Source organism: Blastomyces gilchristii, assembly GCF_000003855.2.
Source record: "Blastomyces gilchristii SLH14081 genomic scaffold supercont1.15, whole genome shotgun sequence".
Lineage (NCBI taxonomy): Eukaryota > Fungi > Ascomycota > Eurotiomycetes > Onygenales > Ajellomycetaceae > Blastomyces > Blastomyces gilchristii.
This window is the reverse complement of record NW_003101668.1, coordinates 231,087-256,061: the sequence shown is the minus strand read 5'-3', so window position 1 is coordinate 256,061 and position 24,975 is coordinate 231,087. Positions and strand designations below refer to the sequence as shown.

The 24,975-nt window shown below is 46.7% G+C and overlaps 8 protein-coding genes across 13 annotated transcripts; 3 read left to right on the top strand and 5 right to left on the bottom strand.

The window, feature by feature from the left end:
- Positions 1 to 48: 48 nt before the first annotated feature.
- Positions 49 to 3,402, top strand: BDBG_06085 (calmodulin). The gene is made up of 6 exons (XM_031722455.1): positions 49 to 271; positions 420 to 476; positions 562 to 577; positions 695 to 820; positions 907 to 1,119; positions 1,212 to 3,402. The coding sequence occupies exons 1-6, from the start codon at positions 269 to 271 to the stop codon at positions 1,244 to 1,246; spliced, it is 450 nt and encodes a 149-aa protein (XP_031579681.1). The 5' UTR covers positions 49 to 268; the 3' UTR covers positions 1,247 to 3,402.
- On the bottom strand, positions 1,709 to 3,829 carry BDBG_06084 (uncharacterized protein). Its single transcript, XM_002622858.2, has 2 exons — positions 3,405 to 3,829; positions 1,709 to 3,322 (listed from the first exon to the last, which is right to left on the bottom strand). The coding sequence occupies exons 1-2, from the start codon at positions 3,416 to 3,418 to the stop codon at positions 2,197 to 2,199; spliced, it is 1,140 nt and encodes a 379-aa protein (XP_002622904.1). The 5' UTR covers positions 3,419 to 3,829; the 3' UTR covers positions 1,709 to 2,196.
- Positions 3,830 to 5,330: 1,501 nt separating this feature from the next.
- On the bottom strand, positions 5,331 to 7,482 carry BDBG_06083 (uncharacterized protein; the record flags this gene model as incomplete). Its single annotated transcript, XM_031722454.1, has 2 exons — positions 5,331 to 7,209; positions 7,277 to 7,482. The coding sequence occupies 2 exons, from the start codon at positions 7,480 to 7,482 to the stop codon at positions 5,331 to 5,333; spliced, it is 2,085 nt and encodes a 694-aa protein (XP_031579680.1).
- Positions 7,483 to 8,290: 808 nt separating this feature from the next.
- Positions 8,291 to 10,293, top strand: BDBG_06082 (protein kinase; the record flags this gene model as incomplete). The annotated part of the gene is made up of 3 exons (XM_031722453.1): positions 8,291 to 8,969; positions 9,266 to 9,711; positions 9,790 to 10,293. 3 exons carry the CDS (start codon positions 8,291 to 8,293, stop codon positions 10,291 to 10,293), a joined length of 1,629 nt encoding a protein of 542 aa, XP_031579679.1.
- A 1,002-nt stretch (positions 10,294 to 11,295) lies between these two features.
- BDBG_06081 (Na/H antiporter) lies at positions 11,296 to 14,356 on the bottom strand (the record flags this gene model as incomplete). 4 transcript variants are annotated; one of them, XM_031722450.1, is made up of 5 exons in its annotated part: positions 14,099 to 14,122; positions 13,174 to 13,997; positions 12,956 to 13,038; positions 12,472 to 12,889; positions 11,296 to 12,390 (listed from the first exon to the last, which is right to left on the bottom strand). In XM_031722450.1, exons 2-5 carry the CDS (start codon positions 13,639 to 13,641, stop codon positions 11,830 to 11,832), a joined length of 1,530 nt encoding a protein of 509 aa, XP_031579676.1. In that variant the 5' UTR covers positions 13,642 to 13,997; positions 14,099 to 14,122. The 4 variants fall into 4 exon arrangements, with proteins under 4 accessions (XP_031579676.1, XP_031579677.1, XP_031579675.1 ...); XM_031722451.1 differs by having other exon boundaries at positions 11,830 to 12,390; positions 13,174 to 13,859; positions 13,997 to 14,356; XM_031722449.1 differs by having other exon boundaries at positions 11,830 to 12,390; positions 13,174 to 13,859; positions 14,099 to 14,356.
- Positions 14,357 to 15,558: 1,202 nt separating this feature from the next.
- Positions 15,559 to 18,343, bottom strand: BDBG_06080 (the record flags this gene model as incomplete). Of its 2 annotated transcripts, none has more annotated exons than XM_002622854.2 (3): positions 15,559 to 16,654; positions 16,764 to 17,364; positions 17,515 to 18,343. In XM_002622854.2, the coding sequence occupies 3 exons, from the start codon at positions 17,729 to 17,731 to the stop codon at positions 16,168 to 16,170; spliced, it is 1,305 nt and encodes a 434-aa protein (XP_002622900.1). The 2 variants fall into 2 exon arrangements, with proteins under 2 accessions (XP_002622900.1, XP_031579674.1); XM_031722448.1 differs by having other exon boundaries at positions 16,168 to 16,657; positions 17,515 to 17,731.
- Positions 18,344 to 18,831: 488 nt separating this feature from the next.
- Positions 18,832 to 20,930, bottom strand: BDBG_06079 (serine/threonine protein kinase; the record flags this gene model as incomplete). The annotated part of the gene is made up of 8 exons (XM_031722447.1): positions 18,832 to 18,991; positions 19,049 to 19,269; positions 19,346 to 19,599; positions 19,706 to 19,855; positions 19,897 to 20,005; positions 20,059 to 20,340; positions 20,469 to 20,536; positions 20,687 to 20,930. The coding sequence occupies 8 exons, from the start codon at positions 20,928 to 20,930 to the stop codon at positions 18,832 to 18,834; spliced, it is 1,488 nt and encodes a 495-aa protein (XP_031579673.1).
- BDBG_06078 lies at positions 20,005 to 24,856 on the top strand. Of its 2 annotated transcripts, XM_031722446.1 has the most exons (3): positions 20,018 to 21,513; positions 21,585 to 24,165; positions 24,223 to 24,856. In XM_031722446.1, the coding sequence occupies exon 2, from the start codon at positions 21,830 to 21,832 to the stop codon at positions 23,930 to 23,932; it is 2,103 nt and encodes a 700-aa protein (XP_031579672.1). In that variant the 5' UTR covers positions 20,018 to 21,513; positions 21,585 to 21,829; the 3' UTR covers positions 23,933 to 24,165; positions 24,223 to 24,856. The 2 variants fall into 2 exon arrangements, with proteins under 2 accessions (XP_031579671.1, XP_031579672.1); XM_031722445.1 differs by having other exon boundaries at positions 20,005 to 21,513; positions 21,585 to 24,856.
- Positions 24,857 to 24,975: the final 119 nt, after the last annotated feature.

Genomic DNA, 24,975 nt, shown 5'->3' with positions numbered 1-24,975 from the left:
TAATAATGAGGCTCTTTTGCGCGAATGAGCCTTGCCTGGCGCTGGAGGCTTGGCGCCAATCCCAAGCGAGCAGCGGGGGAAGTCACGTTATCTGCAAGGTCCAAACACTGGCTGTGACTATTATTATAATTAACCTCCTCACATTCCAACCTCTGTCCCCCGCCATAGCTATTGTCTGCTTCTTTTTGACACCCAGTGATATCTCACCTTATACTCCCCCCCCCCCATCTGTTGATTTATTAATTAATTTCAAAACATATCCATCGCTATGGTACGTCTTGTCACTGTTGCGGTTGCACAGTTTACCCCCCTCGAAACTGCCCCTCCTCATCCTGGGAGTGGCATCCTGACCCATTGTATATCTATGTTTCAGGTGCAAAAAACTTGATCAGAAGCTAACATTCCATTACCACGTCTAGGCCGACTCATTGACCGAAGAACAAGTTTCTGAGTTCAAGGAGGCATTCTCCCTTTTCGTAAGTCGTCATTGGACCTTACCCCTCATCCCGTAGGCTTACTCCCCCGTCTTAGGCATGACTAACATCAACTTCTATTTGATAGGATAAAGATGGCGATGGTAAGTTTTTTTTTACGTCTGCGCGGTTGTAGGAAGCCTAGGAAATGTGGAGGATAAAGATAGATTACCACTTTGGATCAGAGCTGACTACTGCATTTGTGCTTCCAAACGAATAAGGACAAATCACCACCAAAGAGTTGGGAACCGTAATGCGGTCTTTGGGACAGAACCCTTCCGAATCAGAACTGCAAGACATGATCAACGAGGTTGATGCAGATAACAATGGAACCATTGACTTCCCAGGTACGGCGCTCAAGTTTTACTTTCTCGTGTGCATTTTATGCGATATACTGTTACTCCGTATCTAACCATCTACCGTTTTTCCACAGAGTTTTTGACTATGATGGCACGGAAAATGAAGGACACGGATTCCGAAGAAGAAATTCGGGAAGCGTTCAAAGTATTCGATCGTGATAACAACGGGTTTATTTCTGCCGCTGAGTTACGTCATGTTATGACTTCGATCGGTGAGAAATTGACAGATGACGAGGTTGATGAGATGATCCGTGAGGCGGACCAGGATGGTGATGGACGAATCGACTGTGAGTTCAACATATTTCCATGGAACTGGGCAAGATGTATATATATATATATATGAATTCAATGACTGACCGACTCTTCACCAAAAATTTAGACAACGAGTTTGTTCAGCTCATGATGCAGAAATAGGCGCTGGTTAAAAACCTGTTCCCTTGAAACCCTAAGCTACCAGCTGTTGATTTCACGTTTGTTACCATGCGGCCCACCATTTGCTGTCGAATGTTGAAACGAACTACGATTTTCGAATGGCATCTATATCCCTTTTTTTCCGGCATGCTGTCAATTTATTAGTGCTGTACTAAGGGCGCCTCTTAATATGTCATTTCAATTGGACCCTCGAACACTTAAGTACCTGATTGAAAGGCGCACCGGGAAATGATAGAATGGAAATGTTCGAAGTCGGAATGAGATAGGATCGTGAAAGATTGAAGAAAAGGAGGAAGGGAAAAGACAAGAAAAAAAGAAAAAAAAAAAAAAAAAAAAAAAAAAAAAAAAAAAAAAAAAGATTGCGCCCAATTTTCTGTCATTATTATCGCGTTTTGCCTTCATCCATTTGGGTTCTGTTTATAAGATGCTTACATCCTTTTCTTGCCCCCTCACCCCATTTCCATATATTTGCCGCTGAGTTTGTTTAGTAACCTCACCGCTTCCCCCCTTAACGTTCTATATGAATTGAAACTTCCGCTACATGGTAATTTGAAATGGCCTCATGAACCTCATGAAATTTAACAATAGAAAAAGCAAATGGCAATGAAACTTTCGCTTCTCTTGATCTTAGTTTTATGTTGACTTATCTACCTCTCCTAGAGTAAATGGCATCCATCCCACTTTTTGGGAACGCAGCCCGACCATAGGGCTTTTCATTCTTAAACACCCCGATATCATTTATGTAGTGTAGTTAAAATCAATCGTATATATATAAAAATCTGACACATCGAACGCCTAGCTCCCAAGCCCAACAAAATGGGGATATGCGGCCAATAACCAAAAGGAAGGGAGAAAAGCAAAAAAAAAAAAAAAAAAAAAAAAAGAAACAACCATCCCACACCCTTGTCACTCTATCCTTCTCACCCCCTTTCTCACCGATTAAACCTGAAAACCTCCATATACTGCCTCGCCAAATCCGCCCCGGCAATCCTCGCATTCACCGCTCTATCCCCCAATTTCCCCAACCGCCTCGCCTCTCTCGCCTCTTTGCCCAAGTGCGGCACACGAATCACCTCCCGCGCCCCCTCAACCGCAAACCGACTCCATAGCTCGCGGATAAGCACCTCCCCCACCTCCCAATCTTCGTCCGTCGGGATATCCTCTACCAACGCCGATGAGGACGAGGGCGAGGGCGATAATGTCTCGAGTTGCGGGTATAGGATACCGTCCTCGTCACCAGGACCACCGCCAAGACCGATATTGCCATCAGTGATAGACGGCGGCCATGTCTCACCGCCATCGGTCATGGGGTGGGTATCAGCACCAGCAGCAGCAGCAGCAGCAGCAGCAGCAGAAGCGGCAACATCGCCAGCGCCGGCGGGGCCACGATATTCGATCTCGACAATCGTCCCGCGCATACGGGTTTGCGGGGCGGTCTGGCGCACGTCGCCGATGCGGATGCGGAAGTCGCCGATTTCGAAGTGGTTGCCATTGGGTACGGTGATGGTGTGGCGCGGGCACCAGAGGGGTTCACAGGCGCGAAGGGTTATGGCGTGGAAGGATATGTAGGAGGGATAATCGAGGATCATCATCGTTTTGCCGGCTGCGGAGGGTGGGTCGGGTGTGTGCAGGGGAGGGTTTTCTTGTTGTTGCTGCTGTTGTTGCTGCTGCTGTTGCTGCTGTTGCTGCTGTTGCTGCTGCTGTTGTTGTTGCTGTTGCTGCTGTTTCGGCTGTTGCGGCTGCGGCTGTGGCTGCACACGGCCTACATGCGTTGCACCCAAAGATCTTGAGTCCCACGGGTCCGGATTGGGCCGGTCAGATATATATATGAAACCGTATGGTTGGCGGTGACTAAGGGAAAGAAACTGCATGAAGCGCGGTTGCAGCGGCGGTAAAGGAGCATAATCGCTTGGTGGTAGACATGACGGTGTATCTCGTAGCAATTTGTGCTCTAGGGCCCAGCGCCCGCACAGGGTTGGATTGTATGCGGATCGAAGCCGCTCAATCACGGTCCCTGTTGCGGTTGGCGAGTTTTGGCTCGCGGGGATGAAATATAGGCTGCACAATGCAGGGGTTAGGACACTGATTGACAGGAGGATCCAGGGGGGATTTCATAATGTGGTGTATAGTATGGACGTACCCAGTGACCGGCATGGCTTTCGACCGTTAACTTAAAATAAGAATGAATGTCTTTAACCGCTTCCCGGCCGGACCGGATAGCGAGACAGTTTAAAAGTGGTATATGGCGGTAAAATAAGATTCTTGTAAATGAGAATATCATATAACTTACAGCGAGCATATCATAAGAAAACACGCAGTAGCCAGTTGCAATTTCAACTCAAATTAATAAGTATTAAGTGAGTAGAAGTATCAATTTAATATACGAATATCGAATATTGGTGGGGGGGGTAGTTACAATCTCATCTGACAGGACAAGGAGAATCAGTTATAATATTTCAGCCAGTTCGGCCGTAGGTTGAATGCAGGCTGAGCATCTTCATTTAATATTTAATTTAATATTATTGATCGCATTCGGTGATGTGATGCTGTACTCCGTACGCACGGCTTCCTTATCCCCTTGTCTGGGGGAGCGAGGAGCGAGGAGAGGCAACAATTAACTAGCGTTGTGCCTTACCGCCTGAATTATGGCCAATAGGCAAGTTGTATTCGCGGCTTTCAGCCAATAACTAAGCAGTCAATAATTATTAGAGTGGCAGAAAAATATGCTAATTGTTGCCTCCTAGACTGGCCGTTACGATTATTATTATTATTCTTCTTCTATTATAGATGTATACAGTCAGAGATATTAAGAGTGTCTAGGTCTCATCTCATCTAGATCCTTGCTAGGCTCAGAGTCCCGATTGAATGATTTTTAAATTTCAATTCTCTGGAAGTGAGTGCCTAGAGTGTCTAGAGGGATGGATGAGACCTGGCCAGTTAAGCTTGACAACAATAATTCTCACTGTTCTGTAGGCACTTTAGACCCCATTCAATATAGTATTTGATCTAACTTGAAGTGCCCTCCTCCCCTCCCTGTTAACTCTAAGATCAAGTGAGAATTAGCGCCCGGGAACCCCTGGGGGGGAAAAATCTTGTGACGTTGATTGACTTTTGCAGTTAAACATCATCAACATTATTGTCGATGTGATACCATACCAAGCCAAGCAGACAAATGCTTCCAAAGCATGTCTTTTGGTGCCGGAAATTCCTATTTCATTCCAAGATTGACAATTCTACTCTGCTTCTCTTTCGGCGTATACGGAAGAAAATACATCAAATTGCCTCACTCACTACCTCCTCCTAAATCATATTCCCAAATATAAACTCCGCCAGATGGTTCTCTGGCGTTCACAAACATTTTTAAACGTACACACGTATGCATATTCATCATCTCATTCCCCTAATTAAAAATCTGCCAGCAGATTTTTATTGTATCTCTTTTATTGTCTGTTGTATATATTCCGCAAGTAGTCCTCCTCAACAGCGTTCGACCGGAACTCGAGATTAACCTATGTAGAAGTCAGAGAGTAGTAGCCCGGGGGTAAAGGATGCCGACTACTCAACCAGATTAAAACGCGTCAAGGTTATCTATCAGAGCAACTTCATGTTCTGATAAATCTCCCGAGGAGATGTAAATGGAGTGTCCGACTCAAAAGGGCGTTAAGCAGCCGGGGCCCCTTTTATTTTGAAATGGCGAGCTGTAAGAAAATAAAACAATCTGTGAGCGGCTAGATGGAGAGGACAAGGGACGAGAAGTTGTGGTGTAAGAAAGGAAAGTGTTAATGGTCATTTTTAGGGCCTTATCTCCCTCCATTAGCCCGCACGATGGCGTACTAATTTGCGCCAGTCCAGGCCTTACCAAAAAAGATCTTCCGTAGAATCAGAAATATTAGTAATCCTATGTTGATACCATACCCGAAAGTGCATTAGAAGTTGGCTGGCAGAAGACATAGAGTAGGTAAGGACATGAGCTTTGATGCAGATGGTAATTCTAAGCGCGAATTCACGAAAAAAAGAAACAAAAGAAGAAAAAAGAAGAAAAAATTGCCTTTCTCCTCGGGTCCGCTCAAGAACGAGAATACTGCCCTTTTTTCCCTGACGTTCGTTGAGGCTTCGAGTTGCCGCGCTTCGACAGCACTCGTGTTTTCGTGTTTTTAGGATCTGTTGGTGCCTGGCCTGACTTTCGGGTTCCTGGATAAGGTTTCACAATATCGGATGATGAGCTAATCGGTGCATTTAAACGCTGCTCTCTTTGCGCAATTCTGGCGCTGCGGCGAAGGGGAGGGTTGGGTACAGTAGAAGAATTCCTATGGTCCAGAGAAGACATCTTTGGGCTAGACACCGAAATACCTCGACGAGACGGGTGCCCAGCTTTGTTTGGTGTGATGTCCTTCACGCCATCAACATTCTTGGCGGTCCCTGAATCTATACGCGCAGAACCAGAAAGCTGCTGATTCCGACCACTACGCTCTGCGCGCTTCGAGGGACGTGCTGCTTCCTCAGTCATGTCATGGTTGCGCTTGCGTTTATTACCTGTTTGGGAGGCTGAGGCTCTCCGGATTTGGTCCGATGTCGAAGTGTCTTCGCCAGTATCGCTGCGTTTCCCCGCGGGGTTTTGTTTCGCAGTAGCTCTGTCACCTCGGTTGTCGCCGTGCATATTATTGTGATGGCTGGGCTCTGCGATGTCGGCGGTTGTCTTGGACTGCTCTAGCTCGCGTTGGATCAAGGGGAACTGCCGCAGTATCCATTGTACTAGTTTCCTCTGGCGTTCTTCGTCTCTCTTATTGATCCGAAGATCCCTCGTGTTCCGAACGAATTCAACGATGTGATCATTTCGTGTTTTGACATAGGTGTACTCCTTCTCTGCGGCATTTAGCTGTAGTTGAGCTTTCAATAGATCTGATGTGGGTTCCTCTGCTGAAACTTTATGAGGATATCGTTGAACTGAGGCGGCTTTTTGGGCGCGCATCACAGCATGTTTCGCAGATTCCACAGCCTTCTCAGCTTGTCCCAACCTATTCCATCTCTCAAATGCTGATTCAGCGCTGCATAAAGACTCCTGCGTATCAGTAGGGCTTAATACCTTAGACTCAACGAGCTTTTTCCACGCGTCATCAATGAATTGTTGTTGCGCCTTCGAAAGTGTAAGCTCGTCATAGCACCAGTACTCCAAGGCCAAATACTCAGCCCATGTTGTTAATTTGTCCTGGCGAGTTAGGTCTTCATCTAGTTCAATTTTTGGAGCGAAGCCATGTGTTGTGAGGCGCTTTTTGATCGCATTGGCATACGTGGAGAATCGTCCATCCGTACCGGGGGTATCTTGGCCAACATAGGCATCCCATCTTAAATTGCAATTGCCGGTTATTATTACCTCATCGTCTTCGTAGCATTCTTTTAGGTAGTCGAAGTGACTCTCCCAGTGTGCCTCGTGTTCATCAACAGTTGTCCCAAAATCACCGAAAATATTTAAATTGTCTCGTGAACCGTCCCAGAATCGCCGCCAGTTGTCATGAACGCTTTCCCCACGGGCAAATTTCTGGACTCTCAGGAAGTCTTTCCACCTTGATAATTGTTCCACGAATACTCTCCAGTCATCACGCTGATGGGGAAGTTGCCAGAACGAAAAAATTTCACTGTACTCTCCTGGATCCTTAACGATATCCACAAGAAGGCTAAGTGGGTGCGAAGGTCGACCTCCAGCCTTGATAAGTGCGTGGTATGCGCCAGTTTGTTCCCGCAGACTTCTCTGGTATGCTTTGTCTGGGTCATACACTGGAGTAGGTTCGCGATCATACCCATCCAAGCCGTAGAAGTCATCATCGCGATCCCTGCCAGCTACATGACGCACATTTTTACCGGTGAGGTTTTGCAAAAGTCGGGCCGTCACTTGATCAAGGTCGACTGGTTGGGACTGATTATCTTTGCTTGAGCGACGTGCATAATCCCTAGCAAAATGGATATTAGGATAGGAGACGGCTGGATATTTATAGAGAAGAAAGAGACGACGATTACCGTAGACATTGAATAAATTCTTCAGTGAGATTCTCGGGGTCTTCAACCTTGACAATCCTAAGACCTGGCATTAGCGAGGACCTCCAAGCCAGGAAAAAAGCACCAACCTGCTTGTTGTCTCTGAGATATTGATCAAGCTGCGAATCGGTATAGGAAATAATGTCGCGTGCAAACAGTTTGGGGAGATTCGGTTCAGGAGACGACATTGCAAGAACTGGAAGCTGACGCGGAGACGAAACCACCAGGCAAAAAATGATGGAATTGGTGAGATAGAGGTCGAGAAGCAAAGCGCGACTTGGGCCAGGGCTGCTCTGCTGTCTCGTCAGCGGCGAGCCCAACTTCCACAACAACCAACGGCCAAAGCCACGAAACCAGGGTTGTTATATCAATGTTACTTTTACTCATGGTGAAACAAGGTAACCATGACATCTGTATCGATCTGTATCAACTATACGGAGTAACTCCGTAACTGTACTATTATTACTGCCCACCAGATCGCTACCTAGGCTAATAGCCTATAACGCTGTACGCAGTAGGTACCTGTACCTCGGTACAACCATACGGAGTACAACATGATGTATGGTATGTACTCTGTACAGCGTATGACGTATGACAGCTAGGTATGTATGATCGGCGGTGGTGGGTAGTAGTGTGCCGGGCGCTAGTCCGTACTAGGAAGCGGAGGGCCCGCCCCGCCAAGCCAGGGCCCGATCCAACTAGCTGAATATGGTTAGAAAAAATGTTAGAGAGGACAGACTCAGGACTCAACACACATTTATATTGAAGATAAGAATTTTATAATCAAAATACTTCATTTTTCCAAATATAGTCACTATTGTGTTGTGTGTGAAGAAAGCAGTCTATTTAGGTTGATTTTCTCACGAGAATCGTTCAAGGTGCCTTGAGCAACCAAAAGCTACCAAGCGTAAGCCGGAGCGACGGCAACCTAGAGACAGAACGCCTCCACGAGAAGAGAGCAGCACAGACTTCTTTCCAGATTTTGTTGGCAGTGAAATGCTTAAGTTGACATTCAGTAAAGGACCGAAAAACTATCAAGGATTTGTTCTGGGGAGAGAATCGCATACATGCGACATTGTTCTAGACTCACAAACATCGCCAGACGTCAGTGGATCCCATTGTTTTTTGACATTCAACGAGTATGACCAACTTATTCTTCATGATACGTCCACCAACGGAACAATTGTTAGCTACAATGGGAAAGGTGCAGAGAACCGCAAGAAATTCTCTTGGATCGTTGCTGGGCATCCCGTCCCCGACGAAGAAATGCACGACATTGTTATCCAGCTGGGTAAAGATCTCTCATTTCGAATTGTATGTGCCAAGCGTACAAATGAAGAGGAATACACAGCCAAGATCCGCCAATTTCGCAGCGATTTGGAAAAGTTGGAGGAATCAGCCCTCGATAGTCTAAATCTAGAGAGCAGACTCATAACTGCCCACTACACCCAGTCGCATTCCCCCCGGCAAGAGCCTCTCCTCCTGGCGTTATCAGAACTCGGCAGGGGCGCCTTTGGTGTTGTCACTTGTCTCTGGGATGTGAGTTGCGGCGTTACCTATGCACAAAAGACGCCCTTAGCGGCCCAAACGAAGCACATGGCCCAAAGCGAACACGATCAGCTTATAGAGGAATGGGGGAACGAAATTGACCTGCTGAAAAGCGTTTCACATGTAGGTAGATAAGATGGATATTCAAGAATATTCTCCGACTAAAACTTCATTAAGGATCACATTGTTCGGCTCCTCCATTGGGTAAAAGAACCTGTTCCACAATTATATCTAGAATATATGAAATTTGGGAACCTCAATCAGATTGGAGATATCACAGACGATGAGGTCCTAATGGTCCTCTACTAAAGCCTATCGGCTCTGGAATATTTACATGGACTGAGCCCGCCCATTGCGCATCGAGATAAAAACCACAAAATATTCTTGTTTTGCATCGTGACCCTCTTCACATCAAACTTGCAGATTTTGGCCTTGCAAAAGAGGGTTCCCTGCGGACAAAATGTGGCACACAGCGTTACTTCCCCCCTGAGATCGCTGAACGCTCACGCTATTGGAAATACCGAGAACTGTATACACACGCAGTTGATATTTGGTCGCTTGGGGTTGTCATTCTAGAATTGACTCACGGCCTTCCTTCTGGCGGAGCCCGAGACCCCGACTGGGGTAATAAAATCATCGACAAAGTCAACTCATCGCCAGATGCGATAGCTGAATTCTTGTCTACCGCCATGATAGTCAAGGATCCAGCGAAACGGTATTCAGCAAGTCGATGTCTTGATGAAGCAAAACAGCTACTTGCTCCCTCCCGAACTGGTCACCAAACCCCGACCGCCACTTCTTATGCCGCTGGAAGCAAAACAACAGCAATTTTCCGTGATGTCGGGAAGCAGCTTACAACACCACATAGCGTAAGTGGTTCTTTACGGTTTCCCTAAAATACCTAGCGGATCAGGAACTGAAAAAGGAACAAAAATCACACTTGATAGCCTGCATCTCCGATACGTAAAAAGCATTCTCGGGTGCTGAGATCGTCGTTGACATCACCGACAAGCACTATAACGCCCCACAAACGTCACCCAGCAACCCTTCATGCTCGTCCGTACGAAGAACAGCTCCGAGTGCAGGATCCAGCTTGTGTTGTATCTTCCCCCGCCCAATTGGGCCGACAAGATCCATCTGACTGGGATATACCTCCCCACCCTAGTCTCCCCCAGAGCATCCTTCAGAATGAATATGGGTCGCAAAATAATCCGGAAGCGTACCAGCAGGCAAACGAGCCGTATTATCCGACGAGGCCATTGCAACCCTTCTTGAACAACGCCACGACTAGCCCTTCTCCACCTTATGTCCCCGCAAGCATTCATCACTATGGATTTGGACCACAGGATGATTTCGAATGGTATCAGCAGACGACTGGGCAACAACAATCAGCAGGATACTCGCAAACAATCAGCAGGATACTCGCAAACCTCAAGCAACGCCATGACTGAGCCTTCGCGACACTACCCCCCCGCCCCACCGGGAAGCATGCATCAGTATGAATATAGATCACAAAATGATTTTGAAGGGTGCCAGGTCCAGCAGGCAAATGTGCAGCACCAGTCAACAAGGCGGTCGCAGAGGCATACATCCAGGTCTACACCAGGTGAAGAGGATGTGTCTCGTCGATCACGCTAGTTTGTTTATTTCATGTCTAAATTCGGGGCTTATAATTTTTGCTTTCTAGTTTGTGATGATATATATGTGTCCCTAATATCCTATGTAGCGTTGGCCTGGAGCACAGACGTGATTGGGTTCTTATGGACTCTAGGTGAATATGCTACAAATTTCCTACTACGCATTGAGCGGGTTTTAATAATATGTTTCCTTTCGCTTGTCTATCAAGAATATATTTCGGCTATCCATAATCATCATTGATTACTGAAAACAAAATAGAAAGTACTGACCTCCCTCCCTCCGCTTCATGATGGTAAACCCTATTCTTAGATGACAGAGCCATGCTTGACAGTCTATATACACGCATGACAATGTAGAATGATTTGATGAGGATATATGTCAAGTCACTGGTCTTGTCTCTCATACTAGACCATCCGTTGCTCTGAGATGCAAAGGTTGTTCAATCAGATTAAACCAACTAGAACAGACATTAGTCTGTCTCTGTTCAACAACAGGCTCTGAAAGCCATGTGCACGGAGGTTAAATGATGTTCCAGGGTCTATATCAAGCCAATTCACACACTGACTCATATATTATGACACAGTAGTACGGCATGATTCCTCCCTCAGAATACTAAAGAGATGTATCTTTACATTTTACCAGCAGCTAGACATGTGTAAGGCCATGGGATTCCCTTTTTTTGATTCATTATTTACGAGAACTTGGCAGGCTATCAATGGATCCAATTAGTCATTAAGTACATTCTTATTCTGTAGTGTATTTATTTAATTTAGTTTGACCCCCTAGAGGGTTAAGCATTGGTTGTGTATACGGCCACATTGACGAGAGTTTAAATAGGTATCTTGGATATTCCTCCTTGAAACACTACTTAGTGGTCTCCTTGTTCTGGAGTTTCATATCCTACATATTGTACATTACTATATTCGCATCAAGTACGGTATTGCTAATAATTCTCCATTAACTCCGTTCTTTAAGTCATTATTATGCACCTTTTGTATCTGGTCGTCTCATAGGTATAGGCACAATAAAGGTCTAGTAAAGCGAAAATAAAAGGGACCGAACTGTATGCTGCCATTCTCAGTTAAAGTAGAGGCCAAGACAATCTGGATTGGACTTCCCGGATGAATGAAGAAGCCCGGGCCTTCACAAATCCAAGAATGAATGGTATAGGGTAAATATAGAAGCAAGAACACCTTTCTCCTGAAAGCTCTGACAAGGCCCCCCCCCCGTGCTGACCAGATTTAATTTGAATCCACATGACTTGAGAGTTTTGAACCTACTTTCCGCAAAACGAACATGCTAGCCCAGGTTCAAGTTTTCAACTCCGGCCCCTTGCCCACTCCTGGGCTTCAGCCAGGACAAGTGGCCCCATAACTCTGCATGCGACTCCCATTGCCAATGTCCCGCTTCGAGTAGCTGTTACCACCGCTTCTGCTTTCTCCCAGACTACTACCGGATTTATCGCCGGTGTTGCTGTCATTAACGATACAGCTAGGCGTGGATACAGGATGAGACGTTAATACCGGTTTAGTGTGCGGCCAGTCTTCCGTTGTGTCTCGTCCATTTTCTTCCACCTGCGCCCGCCCCGCTGGTTCCATCGTGGTATCATTCCCCGTCTCTGCCGTCGCCTTGATGCCCAATAAGCTCTCTGTTTCCTCTGCCTCCTCCGCGTCCCCCTGGGGAATAATAGACCGTCCTGTTCCCAAATAAACAGCTGGTCTAGGCGGTTCGTGGCGGTTCGAGCTGTGCATGGAAGTAGGCCTGGTTAATGATGGCAGAAACATGCGCGATAGGCGGGAAGAGTAGTTGTTATCGCTGTCGACGTTTGAGCTGTAGCTTAGAGCTCTGGAGAGGGTGCGGTGTAGGTGAATGCAGAGTTTCGCGAGAGGTATTGACAGGCCGTGCACCATCTGAGAAGATAGCTATTAGCTTGCATAAAACCATAGGGTGCGTAGATCTGAGATTGGATAGATCCATGGTGAGCAACATACAATACTACAAACCACTAAAAACCACACAATTACTTCAATCTCTTCCGACAGCGCAATTGCATCCTCTCTCACCCTCCCACTACCATCAGGCACAATCCAACGACTGAGATACTCACGGCTGATATACAAATAGAAAATGCCACTGACACCAATGGGTCCGAAAAAACCCACGAACGCGGCTTGCCGAAAGTGTTCTATCTGCCGGATGTATCTGTGCATTGCGAAGATTATGGGAATGCGACGAAAGAGTAAGATGAGGATACCGAGGAAGATGAGTCGATGTATAGAGATGACGTCGTTTTGTAAGAATTTCCCCCAGGGGCACACAGCGCCGAACCACATGAAGACAAAGAGGTTGAGAAGCATGTCGATGGTGGGTTGGAGGGAATCGTCGAGCGTTTCTAGGCGGAACCAGTCGCTAGGTGGGTAGGTTAGCAAGAAGGGATCCTATTGTATTATCACCTCTCAGGGGATGGCCGCTGACTCAATGGTGAATACGTTGCCGGCAATAAAGCAGGCGAGAACGTCATCACTGCCTATCATTCCGCATGTCCCGATGATGAAAAGCTAGGTAGTTTCATTAGCAAGACCTGCCAGTATAACAAAGGAGAGGTTGAAATTAAGGAAGAAGCCCGATCCAGGGGTATACAAGAATGGGGAAAGAAAAGATAAAAGAGAAAGAGAAAATAAGGGCAAACCGACAGCCAAAGCAATCGCAAATACCAAAAAGCTCTCTCGATCAATAAACTTCTTCTCCTCCGCCCAATGCAATAGCTCTTTTGCCAACCATCCCACTACCGCCCCGTACACAACACTCAGCAGAATAGTATACCCCCACGTTTCTCCAAACCAGAGCGCAATTGCACTCCAGGCGCCCCCTTCAAATTGTCCTGTGCCCTCGCCTTCACCTACCCCAACAAACTGAATCAGGTAAATCGCAAAAAACAAAAACGGATACCCAAGCCCGTCATTCGCCCCGGATTCCGCAATAATGATCCTCTGTAAGCCACGCGGCACATTCCTGTCCGCAAACTTCCCCTTGACAATAGAATTCGACAGTACTGGGTCCGTGGGTGTAATACAGGCCGCAATCGCCAGGGCATGTAGGAACGGTAAGTTGGGTACCAACATGAAGATCACTAGGCTACTGCAGAGCCACATGGCCAGCATGCCGGGGCCGAGCAGGAGTGAGAGACTCTTCCATTCTTTGAATAGGTAACGGCTGGGTAGTTGTACGCCTGCGAGAACGAGTTGGACGCCTAGAACGAGGCGGGAGAAGTAGAGTGTTATAGTCTCCACGGCAGCGGGGGAGCCTTGGGCATAGTCAAGCGGGCGGAGGAAATTGGCGAAGTTAGGGGAAAAGAGAATGCCAGCGGTCAGCGAAATTACTGGAGGGTTTATTCAATTAATTAGCTAATCAGTTGTTTTCATGGGTTGGTATGTGTGAGAGTTAGTAAGATGGGTCTGCGCGGATGACCAGTTCGTACGTGAATACGATGTAAGGCACGGCGGGAGCTATTATTACCCTAGATAATCAAAGCGTCTTAAAATCTCAAAAACGAAAAATGAGGAATAAATTAAAAAGAAAACATATAACTAGTTATGTAGTAAACAGTTGGAAACTCACAAGCTTCCGACAAATAGAATTTCTCCTTAAAAAGATACGACACCAGCCCGAATAGGCTGATGAAGCCGCCCAGCGTTCCACATACGATATTGAAGTCGGTCAAAGCAAGAGTCGGCATGCCGAACACAGCACAGCGCCGATTGAGTTCGTTCGGCTTGTGGGGAACGAGGAGAGGTTCGGCCAATCAAAAGGGCGGACAGCGGAGGTTGTTTTCGGGTTCCGTGTGAATATTTGTCTTGGCGGAATCTGGGCCGGTGGCTAGGGCGGACAATGGGGAGAAACTTTTTTGGCGGGACCGAGACTAGCAACCAGGACCCTAAAAAAGGACCTCCGGTGGTCGGAAAGGTAGTAGTACCCTTTATAGTAGTAGATGAGAGGTAAGAGCTATTTATACACTAGAACGATTGAAAGTGACAGACAACGGAGTAGGTTGTAGTTTGTGTTATTTCGGCGGGACAATCATCATCAGGCCCAGGATAACAAGGAGGGATCTTCTTGTCATTGGAATTGGTGGATATTCCTTCTTCACCCCTAGTAGGTGTAATACTAGAAAATAAAGATAGAGCTGAGAAAGTCTAGGAATGGCTGTTTTCGGATTTCTATCAAGACGTCGTTCGTAAGACTTTAGGGTATTTCTCTATATATGGCGTGTCGTTTAAAGGAGCTAGGGATAAAAAATAAAAATAAAAAACAAATTGTGAGAAAAAACGGATATCAATCGCCGGTATAGATGTGAAAGAGTCTTGCGCCTTCGTTCAGAGCTATTGACGTCTTTAGACGCTACCTAGCCTAGTAACGTAGTCAAATAACGTAACTTAATAGTCAAGCAAGGCTGGATGAAGGGAAGAAATAAATATTGTAACAGAGTCGGTGAAAAATTGAACCAGGATAAAAATGTAGTCACAACAAGTAGCCACCCGAAAGGAAACGCGTTCTGTAGAAAATGACGACAGAAAAAAGAAGAAGAAGAAAATGGAAGAAGAAGATGGAGAGGAGTACGTCGGATTTCTCGTTCCCATCAGTGTCATTTATAGGGAACCTAAGAGCAAAGACGCGGACTCCGTTTATTTAGCTATTAACGTTTGAATTGGGAAGATTTCGCAGGCAGTGAGCGATTTTCTAGTAGGTGGGCCAATTTAGAAATACCCCCCCTGCTCATCACCATTAGATCGATCACTAACATCGCAGCTGTGCTTCTTAGTTCAAAGATTTGTTTACTATGTAGAACTGGTCGGTGGAGAATAGCGGAAACCCCCCGGTGGAGGTGTCAGCAAAGAGTGTGACTGTTCACTACTGGAGGGATGAGGAGGTTTTAGCGTTGATACCTATGCATGCACCCCCTCACTCATGACGCCATACCTCAGCTGCTTCACCAGTCGTGGGAAATGTCTCATGATAATTTTGTTCGGTCGAAAAGATGGAGTTTCTTGGAACTGGAAGGGTCGGTTAACTGGAGGTTAGTGTTAACCAAGGCTAGCTCTCCTTTGTGTATTCCAGCCCCTCTTCCTCCAGTGTAAACTGGTGGTGATTGCAGTTAGTCAGTTGACCAGATGACAGATGACATTTTATATGAATCTTAATCCGCTCGCTGAGGGGAGTAGCAAAAAAAAAGAAAAAAAAGAGCAGCATCATTGCTACATGTGAAATATTGGTTTACAGGAATACTCTCCATAACTACCGTTAATGAGATAGATCATGTCATCGCTAATTAGCTACACACTTTAGATGGATGTGTAGCTAGCTATAACAGCAATAGCAAGGGAAGTAAATACATGAAACATATTGATTGTTCGGTCGCAGAATATGAATGGAGAATCGGAGACTATAAAATGGTAAAAGGAGAAACCAAGTGCAAAGAAGTCGTGCCAAGGGAAATATACAATATTCCTTCTTTGGAGGAAGAAACGAAACTCCCTGGACACAACTAGACAGGGTAATATGAAAAGTAGATAAAAGTCCCATACAACGACACACAACATTAAAGGAACAGAGAAGGAGAGAAATGAAAAATAAGGAGTACACAACCGGCTACAGAAGTGCCTTGACATTCATCTTCTAGTAATGTCGCTTCAGCATTCCCCGATCCCAAACCCAGTCCGCTGCTCGCCCTCATCGATGGCATCATCATAATCATCACCACCGCTTATCCCGCCATCGTCATCTCCAGGTTCGGGAGTCGTCATGTTATTCGATGCCAGCGGGGCATTCTTTGCTCCATTCACTGCCAGCCGGTCGGCTGCCTCATTGCCTGGATCGCGACTATGCCCCCGAACCCACTCAAACAACGTCTTGACATTCATCACCGTCCGCTCTTCGATTTTCATCAGGATGGATTGGATTAGGTCCTTGTTCTCGACCGGTTTGTCCTGCGCCGTCATCCATTTGTTGCGCTGCCAGTTTACAAACCATACCGTTACGCAGTTGATGGCATACTTGCTGTCCGTGAAAATGGTTACATCGCGATGTCGTGGCGCGATGTCAAGTGCGCGTATGATTGCTGTCAATTCTGCCCGTTGGTTTGTTTGTCGGCTACCTTTCAGTGGCTCGGACACGTTTCTGCTGGCAAGGGAGGGGAGGATGAGATGTTAGCAAAGGGGAGGTGGCTCATCAAATAACGTGCTTTTACGACAGTTGAAAAATAAAGTAAAGGTAGGGACTAAAATACCTCTCGTCCCCAGGACCGAAATATACTCCAATACCCGCCTTGGCCCCCATAGCGCCGTTCCTCAAAGAACTTCCGTCTGTATATATTTTCAAAGGGCCGGGACGGCCTGGTTGCTGCTTCGTCGGTACCTTTTCATGTGGAGATCTATATTTCAATTTTCCAGTTGTAGGATCAAGAACAATGTTTGGGTCAAATCCGTCAACTGCACCCGGGGGCAAGGGTCCCAGCCCAGGTGGGTACTCGTTGCCATCTGCGTCGGTCGGACGTTCCGAGGTAAGGCCAGGAGCACCAGGTAGGTTCATCTTCCAGGAAGGATCTGCGCTTAGCTCTGCATCCCCCGCCAATGGCATCACTACCGGCGTCTGTTGGCCTTGTCGAACGAAAGCGTCTGCCTCAGCCCAAGTAGCGAACTTGCGATATTTCGGTCCCCGAAATCCTCGCACCTGATCCTGTGTCACTGCCCAGTCAGTATATACACCCGGTTTTCGCCCCCGTTGTACACCGTAAAATTTTGAGCCGGTAGAGGTGCTTCCAGGCGCCGTAGCGGTTTGGGTTCCTGTTAGGAAGGCATTCGCTTCATCGAGGGTAGGAAACGATTGGACTAAAAGGAGGGAAATGGTAAGCTAACGAGCGCCGCTGTAGAGTGAATAACATGATAGCAGAATTATAGACAAGATTTTCACTTTTCTTTCCTGGGCGCCTGTTTTATACGATAAGTGAGGGCGTTCGTGATAGAAGAATGGAAACCTACAAACAGCACCCTTAAAACCTGTCACCTGCGTTAAACAGTCATTCCACGTATGGTAAACGCCAGGCTGAAATCCAAACTTCACCGCATAGAACTTGGGCTCTGCTGTTCGTTTCCGTTTGGCACCTGTCGGTTGTGAGGTAGTTGACTCCACGGGGGACGCGGGGGTACTGGAGCTTTTCCTATCATTCGCAGCGGGCGATGGTGTGGCCGCAGCCATGGTGGATAACCGGTGAGGAAGAGGAGTGGCGATAAAGAGACAGAGTCTCGTAGAGGGCGTTAATATGACCCTAGAGTCCTTGCGCAGAAAGCGAGGGGGATAAATCCTCCGCTTCCACAGGGGAAGCAAGGCCGCAGATAGTTGGAATGTCGTGGAGGACGTCGTTTGGAATCGAGTAGTGAGAGGCAAAAAGGTAGATTGAGTCTCGTAGTAGTTGAGTGTATAAGGTAATATAGTTGGCAAGGAAGCTGTATCTAACGGAGAGCGATAGGAGGAGAAGACTGGTGGAGAGGAGAGGAAGGCAATCGGGGATGGATGGCGAGAGAACTAGTTTTTGGCGATGAGAGTAGCAACGCGTCAAAATTATCAAAGTGTAAGATTAGATGCAGCAGGATACATTTAGAAGTGCCCAAATACACACTGTAATCATTGAGAGTTGTTGAGGATTGTTGGAGGGAGGAAGAATGTTGGATGGAAAGCTATGCTGTGGACGGAGCCGCGCCTGAGGGGGTTGGCGGGGGCATTTCCCCTTTGGGAGTGCAGTGGAGCGCGTCGCCCACGAGCCAGCAAGCGGCAAGACAAGAGAACAAATTTCAATGTAAAATTGGGTCTATTTGGGCATTTTATAAAATTTAAATTCATTGATAGTTTTCCAACGTAAAAGTTCGTTACTATAGCTGCGGCAATATTGATCACCTACATTATGATGTGTTTATATTCATAACGTTCAATTATTTACCATTCCGACTCTGGAATAAATACCAGCTATGGTAAATGAAAAATTCCCTAGGGAGTCATCTAAGTCTGCCAGAATTCGCTCTTCATATGGGCTGAGCCTGCCCGCCGTTGAGAGTTCAATTAGCCTTGGCGCATGTCTGTCCGCAATCAAGGTGTGGCGCAATTAAATAATTAAACCGAAAAAGAATATGTTAACTAGATGCTCATTCTCGAGATCCCAAAAAGATATCCAGATCCCTTCCTTCCCGTCGGGACATTCAAAAGAGTAGTAAGACTTAGTGGAAATATTAGTCCTCCTTCAACAAAATGAAATACAACAGGGGCAAAAGTCAAAATCCAAAAATCCAAAACTTCGGGTACTTTCATTGGAAATCCGCTTGCACCAGGCGCAGGAGTTCCTCTTCGCTATTTGAGAGTGCTCGTTCACTAGCCCGCACAGGATCATCGAGGTGATCATCCACATTTGACGGAATGCTTCGGTTCCCGGCAGCATTCGTGATCGTCGAGGGGGCATCGCTGTCACTGTTCTAGCCGGACGGATCTCCCCGTACCATCGCAGCAACGTCAGATCCAACGTACTTCGAATCCTGCTGCCAGCCGGGAGGAAAAGGCGGGAATACAGAATTATATTGCGTATGCCGGCCGGGACTGTCGGAACCGTCTGTCCGAGCAAGACGCTTGGTCTGCCTGGGGGTACCTGATGATGACCGTTCCTGGGCTGGTCTCTTTCGCGATTCTTCAAGAGGAGCGTTGGCCGCAATGTATGCGTTCAGCTCACTGGGAGACAAGTCTGATACAGCCTATGGAAGAAAAAAATAAAACCCTTTAGCTCTTGATTGCTTGATTGCTTCTAAGTTAGTACCTAGTGATACTTACATTTTCTGATGTTAATGGGGCTTTTCCGGCGAGCGAAGCTTGAGTAGGGGTGACACTACCGTCTCGAGAGGGAGCACTAAGATGTTCGACGGCTTTCAAACAGACGTCTGCTGAAGATCGATCTTCTGGTTTCAGGACCAACATATGGATTGTTAAGAACTCCATTAGACCTTCATTTTTGTATTGGTTGGCTCGATCAATGATTTTTTTCACACCAAGGTATTCCTCGGACATCCGCTTCCGGCAGGCTGTGCCTGAGATCGAGGGCAACCAGACCAAGTGACCAAATATCAATTTTCACACTATATTTTCCCCTCTTAAAAATCTTGAAGTATTCGGGGGGAAAATAGGTTTCTGTACCGATTTTACCAGTCCTCAGGGAACCCTCCTTTACTAAACCGAAGTCCGCAAGCTGGGCATGAAGTGGGCAGCGTTCGCGGACAAGGACATTTTCCAACTTTAGATCGCGATGCGCGATTGGAGGATTTTGTTCGTGGAGATATTTCAAAGCTGATAGTCATTGGCGGAGGATTATCAACGTCTCCTTGTACGAAAAAGGCTGCTTCCGATGCTGTTGTCCAAGGTTCCCGAGTGGAAGATAGTCCAGAAACAAACACGGAAGCCGACCTTGATCTCCGGATGAAACTTCACAATATTCTCCTAATACAGCGTTAAAAACTGACGTTGCTCGTAGGCAGCATTTAGGCGCTTACATGCTTAATTTGGCCCATAATTTTGATCTCCTTCTTCCAATACTCCTGAACTAGTGGATCGAGTGGACCATGAGGCTTTTTACATGCATATTCAAGTCCTGTGCTCACGTCCCAGCGATGAGTTACAGTTCCGAAGCCGCCGGCGCCGAGGAACCCTCTTTTGATGAGAATAAGGTCTTGGGGTGGAGTTTGTGCCCCACTCACAGGCGCCGTCGGAGTTCGACTTTGTAACCCCAAGCCGCCGAAAAACAGTTCAGTCGACGCCGTCAACTCGTTGCGAAACTGTTCAACCTTTGAGATATATTGGGCCGGATGATGACCCGTTCAGGCCTTGGAAGCGACGATTACGAATTGGAGATGTGGATGGAGACGAACGACGATTTGCTTGAATTGATTAGCAGTCGGGTCACCAAGGATCCAGGTAAAGTTGCGGCGTTTCTCTCCTCCTTTCCCGTCATAGAACACGGTGGTCCCGTTGCTGGATCGGTCATATAGGATTAGTCGATTCCGGTTGTCAAATGTCAAAAAGAAATGCCGCGCGCTGATGTGGTAGTCCGTTTGTAGGTTTGGTAGGAAAATATCGCATGTGCTCCTATCTCTTCTCTTCCGAGGCAAAACCCGTGGTTACCTTGTTTTGGTCGATGGCTAAACGTCAACCGCAACGCATCCTTATTACGGTAGCTAAAAGATTCATAATTGTTCTCTTCTGGCTCCGGCGTGGCGTCTCTGCTCCGGAGACTTAGTGACGGTTGTTCCGCCTGGTGCATGGCAGGAATGTGCAGCGATGCGTTCTCAGGGGCGGTAATAGCCGCGATGGCATCAGAAGATTGCTGATATGGGTACAACACAGCGACCAGGTCCGGGTGTTCCATTATCAAAGCTGCTTTGTTCGACAAACTGCAAAGGCATAACCCAGAATCATGCGGGGTTCGAGAGTCTTTATTAGTTTCATGACTGAGTGCAGAAAGAGCCCCAGCAAGGCTGCATAGGCCATGAACAAAGGACTGTACATAACATCCGGGAAGGCGGCTGGTGTTGATTATTGGGTCTTACATGTCGTGCGTCTCTGCGCCATGCATCTCCCGAGACTCTGTCGCTCAAGCAACGCATTCATTCGACGAAATCCATGACCGCCGCCGGGCATCAATGCAGGAGACATCGCAACAAGGGGCTCAATGAGATGACTAAGCAGAGGAACCAACTGGGAAATAAATCCATAATAAATACCGACTCCGTGGCCTAACGAGCTGAACAAAAACAAAGCCATCTTTCCGCCAGCTCCTGACCTCTCGTTCCCATCCGCACCGAATGATATGTATTGATGTGTGCTCAGTCTCTTGGACTTGTGTCACGAAATCCAACTACCATGCCATCTCCTAGATCCAAACTACGAGCTTGTGATGTCGCTGCCTTTGACGACGCGGAACTAGACCGGTACCTAGAGGAGAACGGAAGGTTGGCGTTTGGATTTTATTTTTTTTCCCCTAAAAAAACAGGTCGGATTACCTGGCTGACCTCAAATATAGGACAATTTCTGTTGAAGACCCTGAGAATATACCGGAATCTTTTATTCAGAGATTGAAGTAATCTATCTCAATCTTCGCGCTAAAACCTCTTGCTTCTGGTGCCTAATCGTCGTAGGGACCGAGTGAATAACGAAAGCAGAGCTGTCAAGTCTCTTCCAGTTGACCTGGATCAAGTCAGCGCACGCCTTCTGCAAGACGCCACTGGTAAAGTGCCACAAGACCAACAACCAGCTCCTCCAAAACGAATGCCCAGATACGAGGATTCAATAGAAGAGATTCGCTGGACGGCAGAGTCTATCTGTGGAACTACGCCATCCCCCGACCTAGAGGCACAAAGACGTCACACCCTACAAGAAGAAACTAAGGCATACAAAGCGCTTGTTGAATCCGGTGGGCGACCGTCACACCCTTTTCGAGATAATACCGCGGAACTTTTCGAAAACCCAGGAGAAGACCGCGATCTCCTATTGTTTTGGGTCCCCGGAAACAGTGCGCGGGAAGAGCATCTATTTTCGATCCAATGCCACAGGTGGAAAACCTTCCGCAAGTTCCAGAGATTTATGAGGGAACGAAATATTGAAGATGAGCGGGCAATATATATATATTCAGGACATGACTTCTCGGAACTGAGGGAGTGGAAAAGTTTTATCGGCCACCAAAAGCCAGTAGCGGGAGAAGAGGGACGCTTCCCAATATACGCCAGAGCAGTGAAGGACCGGCTTGTGAGACATGAGTTCACACGCACCTTCCAGCTCGACGAGGATCCGACTAAACAGGACAGTTTGACAACTTGGATTGAATATCTTGGCTATGAATACTGGTGGTATGATCGGTACGCCCTTACAGAGGGCCAACAAGCATGGCTTGATAGCAAGTGGAAGGATGTCGTTGCCAGCCAGGTATTGAAACCTTTCGAGACACTGGAATCCGTATGTGGTTTTGAAGCAATAATGCAAAGGACCAGCGAATTGGTTCGGTCTCAAGAGGCTGTGGAATCCGCAAAATGTGCCTTTCTTTTGGCTCAAAAAGCCAAATCTGACCCACAAATCTCGAGACAACATTCTCTCAAACAAAATGAACGGAGGCTGCTACAAGCAGAATCCAGGTTAGCCGAGGCAGAGAAGGTTCACGAATTCGTAGCACGCCGAGAAAAAGTCATCGGCCGCTTCCTCGTAGCCACAGCTAAATCTCGAACTTTCAAACATCATGCAGAACGTCATAAAATACTACTGAAATGGATACTGGAGCAGCTCCCTATGATCGAGAGTGAGATGAAGCAATCCGAAACGATGGCGAACGCATTAAATTACGAATCTATCAGCGCCAAATCGAGCCTCAATCAAACCGATCATACCAGCGCGGGAGAAGGCTACAATGACCAGGATAATAATAATACGGGGAGCCTTGCGGCGTTGAATCGCCAGACACCCATAGCCACCAACTCTCAAGCGAGCAAAGCGCGTAAGCACAGCCATGACATAGCTAGCGAAGAACACCCATCAAAGCGGCCAAGACGCAATAGCCTAGAGTCCGCCCTTCCCGATTTCAAAATATCCGAGTCAGGAGCTGCAGCTGAAGCTGCAGCAACAGAAGTGGACATCGAAGGGTCGCAGAACCCTAATCTTCCTGCATCAAGGATGACAAGGCAAAAGCGAAAAGCTGCTATGGTAGCAGTAGAGGAAGAGAGTGATGCTGAAGAAGATGACCAGATTTCCGCTCAGGGCACCTCACAGGAAAGGCGATCATCTAAGCGGCAAAAGCGCGATAGGCAAAATAGGACTCTCTCTGCTTACAAGATATCTGAAACTACAGATACAGCAGTACCATCAAATGCAGCCGCTGAAGAGTGGCATGTTTCTAATACCGCCTCATCAAGGATGACTAGGCAAAAGCGAAAAGCGGCTACCGTAGCAGCAAAGGAAGAACGGGATGTTAAAAAAGATGACAAGGTTTCCACTAAAGACAGTTCACAGGGAAAGCGCGTGTCCAAACGGCAAAAGCGCACCAATACAACTGGGGCTCGCTCTGCTTATGACAAATCTGAGACTGCAGATACAACGGTATCAAGGAATACGGCTACTGGCGAACTTCATGCCTCCGAGGCAGTTTCGTCAAGGCTGCCCAGACAAAAATCAAAAACAGCTACAGCGTCAGCAAACAAAGAAGGGAATGCGGAAACTGACGAGATCTCAAGCCGAGGCGCTCCGATTCGAAATGGAAGAAAGAAGAACTTTCCTTCTTCTGGCGCACAGATCTCCTCTACGAGCGCCAAACCTGTTCGTCGCAGCCTTAGAATTGCGCAGAAAAGAGCAGCTCTTATTGCTTCTGTGACGTCACTTCCATCTTAAAATACGTGGTTCCCAGCAATACTCACCTGCATTTTATAAAAAAATAAATCTGGACCGCCGTCGAGGCCAATACAGAAAGCGCTGAAAGAGAGCAATATACAGCACACATTTGTGGCGTTGAAGGGACAGTCTAACCCGGGCACCCTTCTAACCAGTTTCTATCTAGGAACACGAACTTTGCAGAATAAGGGTAAAGCCGCCCTGAATCTGCTTGCCTATCCATTATTCCCATGGTGAGATATGTTGGAAAACCTTGATGTCGTATATATAAGCGCTGATATGGCTTCGAGGCCCGTCACTCTGGTGAATATACGAACCACATGCTAAACATATCGTGCTGCTGTACGAGAAAGGTATTGCCCATTCAAAAGTTAGGCACTTCCCTTTCATAGTCCATCCAACCCATGGAGGTGATTTTGAAGAACCCGCATGTGCTTTTGTCTTTTGACTGTATCTGCTAAATATACCCAACAAATACGTACCTCTCGTCGTATACGAATATGTACATTTTTTTTTCCTTAGGGGATTTTTTTGGTTCTTTTTTCTTTCATCTTGTTGTTTGTGTTTTTCTTTTCTATCCTTCACGTAACCATCTTTTCTTCTCTTTTCATCCTCTTCATTTTCCTTTTCCTTTATTCCCCTTTTTGCTTGCTTTTTTTCTCGCAATAGGTTTGAGCCACATCACTTTGATGGTTGAACATTTTCATATGATTTTTTTCATATTTATCTTTTCTGTTTTTAAATATCTATTTTCCCTTTCTGGTTCTGTTTGTTAGGCCACATTATTTTTGATGGTTTGAACATTTTTCTATTCTCTATTCCCCCCCCCCCCTCTTTCAGGCCACTTATTTATCAGCCGTTACACTTTTGTCCAAGCCACATCATTTTGATAGTTTGGATTATTTGGTTTGTCCATTTTCGCTCTTTCTGTTGGCCGGATGCCCTATATGAGGCCACGTGACCCACACACCTATTCATTAGATGCTGCGCGGCTAGATTAGTGTACAATCAACCAACCTTCCACCTCCATCACTTTCTTTCTT

What these genes read in the sequence shown, in the direction of transcription:
- BDBG_06085 (XM_031722455.1), top strand. An exon ending in TGGAACCATTGACTTCCCAG is followed by an intron (nt 821 to 906) that starts GTACGGCGCTCA and finishes GTTTTTCCACAG; the next exon opens with AGTTTTTGACTATGATGGCA. An exon ending in TGGTGATGGACGAATCGACT is followed by an intron (nt 1,120 to 1,211) that starts GTGAGTTCAACA and finishes CCAAAAATTTAG; the next exon opens with ACAACGAGTTTGTTCAGCTC.
- BDBG_06078 (XM_031722445.1), top strand. Translation starts at nt 21,830, where the DNA reads ATGCCCAGATACGAGGATTCAATAGAAGAGATTCGCTGGACGGCAGAG.